General features: G+C 44.1%; 1 protein-coding gene across 1 annotated transcript; it reads right to left on the bottom strand.

Annotated features, from left to right (window-relative positions):
- Nucleotides 1-287: 287 nt before the first annotated feature.
- cox3 (cytochrome c oxidase subunit 3) lies at nucleotides 288-1,085 on the bottom strand. Its single transcript has one exon. It carries the CDS (start codon nucleotides 1,083-1,085, stop codon nucleotides 288-290), a length of 798 nt encoding a protein of 265 aa, YP_009709890.1.
- Between the last annotated feature and the right edge of the window lie 9,763 nt (nucleotides 1,086-10,848).

Here is a 10,848-nt window from a genome sequence, read left to right as displayed (position 1 = left end):
ACGAGAGACAAGAAAACATCTTTGATTACGATTCAAAAGAACAATCTCAAATAGACCAAGATCCAATTTCGGGTCATTTCTTGGTGAACATATTCTTATTCTTTCTGCCATAATCTCTTCGATCCCTTCATTTATGTGCCAGAATAAAGAGAGATTTGGTAGGAAAGTGGAAGAGACTTTTTTGTATATTAAAATCAAAGGGAGTGGGAAAGCAGCAGTAATTCTTTTGAAAAGCCCGGTTCTCTTTGTCTTCGAGCTTTCATTCCTCAATCCACTGTTTCGTTCCTTCATATACCTCCCCACCAATAGATAGAGACAAATAGGAATAACCGAACCACGTCTACAAAATGCCAGTACCACGCAGCTGCTTCAAAGCCAACGTGATGCTCCTTGGTCAGATGACCAAGATATTGGCGAATACCACATATGATCAAGAAAAGAGTACCTATAATCACATGAAAACCATGAAAGCCAGTTGCTAAGAAAAAGGTAGAACCATAAATACTATCCGAAATAGTGAAGGGTGCTTGATAATATTCCATTCCTTGAAAGCCAGTGAATACTAGAGCCAGTGAAACGGTAGCTACTAAAGCGTAAACTGCTCGTTTTTCCTTCCCCGCGAGTATAGCATGATGAGCCCAAGTTACGGCTGCTCCGGATGAAAGGAGAATAGGGGTATTAAGAAAAGGGATTTCCCAAGGATCTAAAACCCAAATCCCTAAAGGGGGCCAAATACCTCCGATCTCTACCGTAGGTGCCAAAGAAGAATGAGAAGAAGCCCGAAAAAAAGCAAAAAGGAACATAACCTCCGATACGATGAACGGAATAGAACCATATCGAGGTCCTAATTGTACGACTTTGGTATGATGTCCTTCCAACGTGGATTCACGTAGAACATCGCGCCACCATACAAACATGGTATATAGGATAAATATTAGGCCCAAACTGAGAAGTGTTGCACCCCCTTGAAATGAGTGCATGTACATCACACCTCCTACGGTGGTTGCCAAAGCTCCGAGTGAACCCGAAATAGGCCATGGACTTGGATCTACCAAATGATAAGAATGCCTCTGAGATTCAATCATAAACCACTTTGCCTCGGTTGTGTGTAAACCCCCCCCTTCACCCCCACCCCCTCAAGTGGTAAAGAAGGGCTCTTTTGGGTCTTATTCTATTTCTGACAGGACAAAGAAATAGGAAGGGATGGTTCTTTCATTGCATTGATAGAAGTCTAACTAGAAAAAGATCTCTCTATTACTTTGAGAAGAGAATCGTTGGTTTGACCGACGAACTACGTGGGAAATATGAGTTGAGAGGATTTGATCTCTCTTCACTGCGCCTACCTATGCCCAATCACACTGGAATCTTCGCTTGGCCGCCTACCAATGATGTCTTTAACTTTCAGACAATTCCTCGCGCATCAAAAAACGGCTAGTAAAGCGACCAGGGACCCACAGCCCACTTCCCTTTCCCCCCAACCAACCACGAAAGATAAAGAAGTCCCTGATGCGGGAAGAGTGACTTGCTTCGTAAGAAGCATTGAAACGGACTACGCAGACTGGAGAGCTTCAGTAGGGCAGACTCATATATACGACATAACGAGACAGATTCGATCCAGCCAAAAGCCTCCGCTTAATTGACTCTACACTATCGCCCCCACCCAATTCTTTCATTTTCTTGATAAGGATAGGGGGGGCGTCGGGCAGAGCCAGATTAGCAGCTTCCTGCATAACAGGAAGAGCGGGTCGGGAAGCACCTTAGTCAAGATTGATAGCCGGGGGGGACACCTCTTGGAGACTCGAGCAAGACCTTCGCACATCAGCAGCAGGAAAGACAAGATCACATAATAAGAGAGAGTCATAATCTAGGGCAAGCATTTCATTTCAATATCGTCCCTTCGGTCCTTCTTTAGATAAAGATTATTTATAGCACTGAGCTGCAGTCAGACAGTTGATCGGTCGGGCATCGCCCTTGTTGACAGAAAAGACAGAGAGTTTATAACACAGAGTATAATATGCACTTATTTCCATGAATGAACTGCCTTGCCCCTAGCTAAGAACAAATAAGAGGAAAAACTCTTGCACGCTCTTTAACCAACCTCAACAGGGGAGAACTCAACTACCCTTGCAGACAACTAAGAGCAGATCAAGGACCATTGGTGTATAGGCCAGCCAAAGACCGATCTACTTCCCGATGGCGAATAGTTGGCCTTTTCTGCCTCCCTCAATGGACTGACCTAGTCGCCCTTCGGAGTATCCCGGATCGGCACTCAATATAATACCCAATGAAAACCTAACCTTCTATTACTACTCCTTTCTAGAGAGATAGGCAATAAAGAGAAATCGTTTGCCCTAATGATGACATCGGCTATTGGAGTGACGCCGAGGCAGAGGGAAAATGGATCTGTGCCTGAGTCAACTCATCCGGATTCTGAGCGTTCTTCGGACCATAGAAAAAACGAAACTCTATTCTCGCGGAGCTTTAGTTTAGAGTTTAGCACCGCGGGCGGAGCATAAGGCTTCCAATCGCTCTCTGTCTATTCCCGTGACAGTGAGACGTACTTGTTTTTGTATGGATCTTACTAGCGAAAAGGCACTTTAATTAAGTGTCTTCTTTCAAATTCTATTTCGGGAGGGAATTGAAAACATCTTTCACTTGAAATGCAATCATTCTTTTCGATCTATTTAGTAAAAGAAAGTCTCTCACGGATATCCTATTTGTAGATATGGGTCCGTAATTCTATTATTATATTATAATAGGGTGGTAATAGTTCCTATATTTGCCTATCGAACAACAAGTCTTAATGTATCGTCGACTTGATACTACCAGCTTAGATACATGTACCGGATGAGGCGGAAACCCATACTAAAAAAAGAAAGGAAGACCCATGCATCAATCAAGATCTCTATCTATAATATAACATACCTCAGGTTGGATTCAACCACTTAGGAATGATGATCTGCAAAACCAAACCCCATTTATGCTCTGCCAGTCTTCCCCTCTTCTAGCTATTCGCATGCGTCAATCAATCATCTTCGGCAAAATGACCAGATAAAGTATGCACCAAGGATCCATTAGATTAAACTAAGTGCATGATAGACCGATTCTTATATCCTTTGAATGTGACCACTGGTTAGATTATGATTATGTAAATGGATCCGATCCATTAAGTCGGGCCTGTGGACAATGTTTTAATGGATCACCCCTGATGGGCAAAAGAAAAACATGAGCCCAATACGGTACCTCATAGGGCAATCATTGTACTTAGGGTCACTCTCCCATCTGTTATCTTCATTGTATCGATTCAGTCTGGTCGATCAGGAGAGCGAGTGCGAGAGAGATTGAAATAGCTATGCCCAACCTATCCATACGTGCTTGTTGAATCCATTGTATTCCGATAGCGCGGCAACTCGTGTTGTTTATTCCTTTCTTCAGCATCCAGTAGGTCGCTGAATATGGGCATGCCCGAACGCAAGGCTATCCGAGAGACTGGTTCCCTCCCAAGCAAGGCTAGAATAAAAGGAGGAACTCCCGACTCAAATAGGTGTGATATCGAAGTGGACTCCATTGCCCAATCTCTTCTCTTATGCTATTATTTCGTCGAGTACTCAAAACAAGATGAACAAGCGAGAGGAAAGAACCTCACATAAGCAAGCAGTTCGGTCTACTCGCTTTTGGCTTGGGCTTTGCGAATGGAACTTGCATTCTCGAAAAACAGGGCTTCTAACTTCGGAATGCTAGAGGAATGGTTGACCTAACGCATGAACCAACCGAGATTCTGCCTTCCGCTTTGAAAACATTGGGAAGGGGTCGGGCTTTCAGCTGATTCGAAAGGGATCGTCAAGCCAAGCAAAGATTCGATTGCCGGTCTTTAATGCAATAGGTCGGCAGGCAACCAAAGGAAAGATTCGACAGGGATTTGAGCTTGCTTTTCAGATTCTACAGGCAAGCGGGAAGGTCAAGTGGGTTTTGTTAGATACACAATGTCATGGATGGATTTGATAATGGAAGGGAAGGGCTTATGAACCGGGAAGTTACCCCTACATGTGGTAGGGGGCATCAACATAGCGATTGTCGGGTTTTTTCAATCTTCTGGAATAGATACAGGAATGAAATCTGAACATGAGCTAGTGCCACCATACTCCTTGGAGGGACTCCTATTTCGGTATAAATAATAAAAATGAATAAGACCTTTTCTTTTTGGTGGGAAGTAAAGTACCTGTAGAACGCTTCTTTATTTTATCGCCGGATTGTCACTTATGAGCAGCTTCTTTCTATTTTCAATTCACGGATCAGACTTGCTGAAAAGAGCAGATGAAATTTGAATGTGGGTGGTTGGCTCAAGAAAAGTGGAATACTCACGAGTGAGGGGAGGCTTTCTTTCTTTTGGGTTATCCCGAATGAAATGCTTGTTCACTTTTTTTCTGCCATTTTCTTTTCTATCAGTATCAGAACTCGACTTCAAATGGAAACATTTATCTCAACTGGAAGGATTTTTTCTTTGTCTTTGTCAAGCAGGCACCATAACAGGACTGCAAAAGCACATCGGGCAGCTAGCAGCAGCAAAACAAAAGACGGTTGAATCTTGGTAGTTGTGGTCGTGACAGGCACTCGGGCTGACAGCCATCTGAGTTAGGTAGTATATTTCGTTTAAGTAGCGGGTCTCCCCCATCTGGTACTTCTCGTTCTAGTCAACGAAGGAACGAACAATCTTTCGAGGAATAACCTTTTATGTAGTTGGACTACCAGGATTATTCAATAGTAGTAGGTTCAGGATCATCCTCTATCTAATACTAATAAGAAAAGGGCTTCCCCTTATACCTTTAGACCTGACCAAGAGAAGTCACACCGGTAGCCCTCAGAAAGAAAGGTCCCTCGAGCTTTATTAGTAGTTACACGAGTGCTCAGATCAATACCGAAACACATATGGAGTGCCTGGCCTGGACCACAAAGAAAGAGCACAAGCAAGACTCCCTGCACCCGCGTGAGGGATGACTTTGAATCCATACCGAAGAGAATGGACGACTTGAAAAGGTCTCCATAGACAAAGAGACGATCTACACCGAAACAGAGAAAAGACATTAGGAGCACTCATTCCTTGTACCCGGGGAACTTATTCATAAGGAAGGGGATCTACACCAGAAAAGGAGTTTACGGCCGGTTCCCATAGAGACACTTTCACTCACATTGCTTTAGGCAGTACTCTTCTTACTAAAGAAGAAGACTTACTGAAAGAGGGAGCAAATCCGTCACTGGACGAGGAAGGAAAGGAAGATCTGTACAAGAAAGAAAGTCGATTAGAAAGCGTTAACAAGACTATCAGACCAAGAACAGAACTGCTGGAGGAACAACTACCTAAGGCTTAAAATGACATAGAATAAGTGGAATCTCATGCAAACTGTGAGGGAGGTGGTTAACCGGTGCTTAGAGAACTACCTGGGATGCTTTACAAGCGATAGACCAAGGGAATGGGTACGTTGGTTACCATGGGCATAATAGTGGTACAATACCACTTCTCATTCGGCAACCAAACAAACACCGTTTGAAGTGGTATATAGGCGCCCACCCACCACCTCTAATTACGTCCTATACTCATTAGTCCAACAAAATGCATCAAGTTGATTGCGACTTACGCTAGGGATTGTGTTTTGCAACTTTGAAAGGCGAATTTGCATGGAGCTCACAGGCCCTCCCCATCTAAGTATGGGGAGTGCCACTACTGCTTTCATTGTTCTACTATTGAGTGCAAGTCTCGCTCATTGAATTGCCGCGGTGCTGCCTTGAGAAAGGGAATCCCGACCTCCATCTCTATCCGTGCGAGAGTAAGAAGTAGAAATAGGAATGTTTGACGTAAACGTAATTAGTAGTGTAGTGAAATCTTTGTGATTGAAGTTCGCTTCTCCAGAGCTAGAATCGAAACTACCTACTGACCACCCCTGTAACTAACCGAAGCCCGGGGCAGATCAGAACGAAAACTCGTTTCCTCTTCAAGCTAAAGTAAAGCTAGAGCCCCTACTCTATTTAACGAACCAGGGAAAGGAAAGAGGAGAATCAGGGTTAGCGCAAGTGATCGAATGAGGAATCCAAATTCTTAGATTCGCCATGGGCCAAAAGAAAGGATTCGCCTTGCCCTCGAAACCTGAAGCTTGGACCTTCCTTCGGGAGTGTCTTAAGTAGGAGAGTCTTGGGTCCCGCCAGTTCACTTCCTTGAATGAATTCTGAGTCGAGTAAGCCTACCAATAGCGGGAGAAATGTCCAGTTCAACCGAAACTACTGCTGCATAAAGGGCAGGTCCAACGGCACCACACCTCCTATTGAAAAAAAAAGAAAAGGTAAAGACTTAGCTTCCTAATAAGCTTTCAAGAGAACAACGTGTTCAAACCGAAGCTCCTAGATCAAAAGGCATAACCTGACTGGTCTGACATCTCTCCTAGAATTGGATCCGATCCTAGCCTAGCTTCAAAGAAGTCGTTACGCGAGAAGGTGTAGGTGCTCTGCTCGATCGAGCCAAGTAGTCCCTTTCTGCTCATAGTAGCCTTTACTACTCATAATGGCCAATACCCCTTCCACTAGAGTTGCGGATTCTACTCTTGGAGTGAGTTAGTGAGTAAAGATCTGCAAGGACTGAACCGAGCTTCCTCCTCCACTGGATCGAGTTCACTTACACTTTCCCTTCTTCATCTCAAGGTTTTGGAACTCATTCTATTAAAAGAAGCTCCCACATTGGTTGGCTAGGTTGAATTATGGGTCTGAAGCCCTGACCTTCTATCTTTCCCAATAGCTAATTCCGACATATCTCTGTTCGAATCGAAACTTCCTCTGTTTGTTGGAAAGAAGTCCGCTCTTCGGTCATCTACTCGGTCTACTATTTAAGTAAGTAAGATAGAAGCGAAGCAGCTACTGCAGACAGGACTTAGGGGTAGGTAGGCAAGAGAGGCTGGAGACACGGAACTATCCGCACAGTAAGCAGAAAGGACTAGAGCTTCACAGAGGGGTCATCGAGCTAGGTCAGAATCCTCAACTTAAGGCTGATGAAAAGAGAGTCTAATTCTGTCAATAAAGGTATACCCCGGAACCAGCTCTTCATAAAGCCAGCTATTAAGAGCAAGAAAAACTAACTAACTATATGGATGGCTAACGAGCAAGAAAACGGAGCGATGAAACCTTGAAGGCCATGAATAACCACCATGCCGTTGTTGAAGAGATCAGGTTGCGTGATCTCCCCCCTTCCGAGAAAGACCTTAGCACTAGCAGTTGTGCCGGTCTTTCTATTGACCGAATCAGAGGTGACGGTGATGCAACGGCCTGGACTCAAGGTCTCGATCTTGGTACCAAAAGCAAGTCTCCGCATATAATCAATTGTGAAGAGACCAGGAAGTGCTCACGAAGGAGGTTAGAGAAAGAGCAAGAGAAGCAGGTGCAGAGGGAGGCATCTGATGGAGCGAAGATCGTAGAAGGACCGGTCCAGGCAGAGGCAGCGGTGGCCGCGGAGTCAGAGAGTGAAGGAGCCGCCGTGGCTAGCTCGTGGAAGCCGAGATGGGACAAGATCGGAGGGGGGAGTGCTGTGTGAGAGAAGAACGAGTGTTCTTGGAGTTCTTGTGGAGTCGACGGTGTAGTTGCCGTTGTGGAAGGTGTGAAGCTTGCTTCCAGTCCTTCCAAGGCGGTCACCCTCGGGTTGCAGAGCATTGCGAGGATCGAGATTGCGAAGAGCACTGTGAATCGCAAAGAGATGTCCATGGCGGAGAGAGAAGAGGGAGAAGGCCAGTAAGAGAAGGGTTTCCTTCAGAGAGAATGCAAATAAAAATGAAAGAAATGAGGAGGTAGAGGTATTTATGCGCGAAACTATGAGTGAGGGAGCGGTTCAGAGGCGGTGGTTAGAGAACGATCACGTGCGCGTGAAAGGAGCGTGGAACAGGAATCGGCGAAGCATGACTGTTGCGTGGTTGTTAGAACGTTCTTGAATCTGATTTAAGTTATATTTGGCGGTAAATGTGAAACGGAAGGGACAAGTTTGTAATTTTCTTAATTCAATCGGAAAATTGTTACAAGGCTCGGGAGGGCCAGGATTCATCACTCCAACTTATGATGAGTCAGGCCGCAATGCTGCGAATTTCCGAGCCCAGTTATACCGGGTAAAGAAAGCCTCAACCAGAACTAAATGTGCCACGGGAAAAAGAATTATTGGCCCTCTCCTATTCTATATAAAGGTCCATCATAGGGCCCAGAAAGACAGCCGATAAGTCCATTTTCCTAAGGTGACAAAGAGTGGGCCCAACATAGAACCCCAAGCAATCTAACAAGCACACGCAGTCACATAAGACAGGGTTTTACCATGGGAAATTTCTAAGCTATCTAGTGTGGTAGGACTTTCTTTGATGGTTCATGTAGGCTTGGGTCTTTCATTCGGGCCCTATTGGGGGGGGCACCCTGTGGGTGGGCCAATGCGTATAAGCTTGGGCTGTCTTAACGTGGCTCATTTGACGACTCAGTACATGGATGTCACGACTCTATTGGCATCGAATATCGAATCTTTTCCACGTAAGCTGGTTGTACAAAGTTTGTTTGTTCATACAGGCAGTGTGATTTGGGGAGATTTTGTTTGCTCCGCAAGGTAGCCAGAGCCTGCCAGTTTTTCATTAAACAGGCATGATAGTCTTCAACTGCAGAAAAGTAGTGCGGAGAACTAGCCAGAATTGTGCCTGCCATCCAATTCGGTGACGCATGGCGGGATTCCTCTACCACTCTATAAATGGAGGCTCCATCAGTGTCTTCTTCATCAAATTCATTCAAATCAAATAAATTTCGTAATAGCATAGCTATGGATGTTGCAACTTCCAACAGGCTTTCCGCAATTGATGCGGAAATGCGTAAAATACAACAGGCGATTCAAAACCGCCGGAGAACTCTCCATTTATTTTTAAGGAATATTCGAGCGGTAGATTCAGCTGCGGCAGACGAACGCATTCGCACTTCCGCAGCAAACATAAGGAATTTTGAGCTAAGGCTGGAAGTGCTGCGGAAGGAGCAGCTCGAACTCATTTCGGAGGCTGTGTCCCGGCTGTCACACTCGGTGACAGGCAGGGAAGACTAGAAAAAAAAAGTAGTTCCTTTATCTTCTTTCTACTTGTTAAGGCCTATCCTTTGACTTATTTCTGTTTCGAAATGAATTCATGTAGTTAGCATAACAGAATGCTTTTAAAGCTCTAGTTCTCTAGGAAAGTCATATGTGGTTGTTTATGTAATGTAGTGTTTTATGTAGTAGTAATAAAGAAAGATTTTGGATGAATGTTTTTTCTCGATTGATAGAAGGACGGATTATATTCTATATATTGTTTTTAACCTTGCTCGCATTCGGATTTGAATTTCAATCCAACAATCAGGATGGATAGAAAGACATACCATCTGCCCTTTGATTCTCTGGCCGAGTTGGAATTGCATTTTGAGGGGGAAGAAGTTTTTACATTTACAGGAGTAAGTGGGAATTTCTAAGAATCTAATTGACTGATGCCTACCGGAAAGCTCAGTAGGGGCTGAGCTAGACAAGCAACTGTCAGCCCTCCATCCAAATAGGCAGGGGAGAGATCCTTACCAATACATTCTAGATCCGGCTTAAAAGACAAAGCAAAAAGCATCTCTTCTATTTATACAAATACAGATATCGATTCTGTGAGCTAGCCCGCTACAGATGATTGCTGCCTTGCACTTCCAACCGGAAGATAAGATGCCAGGGACAAATGACTTAAAAAACCGAAAATTTTCACAGATCTGCTTCAATAAAAAAGCCGATTTGAGATCGTTTATCCAGGAAAGGCAAACATCTATCGCAAACCTTAAACTCGTGATTGAACTAAATCTAAATAAAGGAGGCCATGAAGAAAAGAAGGTTTTTCTCACTACACGAGTAAGAAGTTACTAGCCGCCTATTCTATATCTATAAAGAGAGACGGATTTCGCCTGCCACTCTACCGAGCTAACCAGAGCAGATGAGCATCTCTTTAAAGCAAGAAAGGATTGAACAAGTGATTCAACATCTGGCGGGGGAATCGACCCACTTTTTCAGATTATTTGTGGACGGATGGCCAATAGCCAATGCCGTTACCAATTCAACCGATTTAGAGAGAGAGGCCCATGCTTTCCTTAGTTTGGATTTCGAGAGGTTGGTCCGTTTACCTTGAAAGCGATACAATGGCAGGTTATGAAATACATTCAAATGGATGAATGTGAACGATATTGATATCCCTTTGTAATTAAGGAATTCCCTTTTATTTTTGATGTGATGCTTCTTATTTAGAGTTATTCAAAGACCAAGTTCTCCATCCTATTTTCGATTCTTTGAACTTGGCTTCTTACTATTGAAAAGAGGCCAGACGAAGTAACTAAAGCCCAATGCAGGTTGAACTCTCTTGAATGCCTCACTACCCTCTTAGAGCGTTACAAGGAATTTTTGGCCTAATGCAAGGCCCCATATGGATTCAGCTTAATAGATTCCGCTTAGGGGTTTATGAGAGATTTATGGACCTAAGCTAAACTTCTATATAAGATTTAACCTAAACCAAAGCCTATAGACTTAATTAGGAGAGCAGAGGTTTAATCCAAAACCAGGAAAGCAAGCTATATCGAAGCCTAATGCAAAGCTAAGCCCTAGACTAAAAGTGAAGAAATGGGGTTCCACTAAGCGCCCTTAACCCGACACAAGATGGGACCCTATCTATTAGGTAGGATAGTGGGCTTAGTCAGCCCAACATAGGTTGTCCACCAAAAAGGGGAAGTTCCCGTGATTTAAGGTTTCTGGATATCCTACCCTAAGACGAGAGGGTTGGGCTTAGAACAAGACCCATCGGTGGATAA

The sequence above is a fragment of the mitochondrial genome of Phaseolus vulgaris (assembly GCF_000499845.2).
Source record: "Phaseolus vulgaris mitochondrion, complete genome".
Taxonomy (NCBI): Eukaryota; Viridiplantae; Streptophyta; class Magnoliopsida; order Fabales; family Fabaceae; genus Phaseolus; species Phaseolus vulgaris.
Note: the sequence above shows the minus strand (reverse complement) of the source record. Positions and strands in the feature narration are given on the sequence as shown.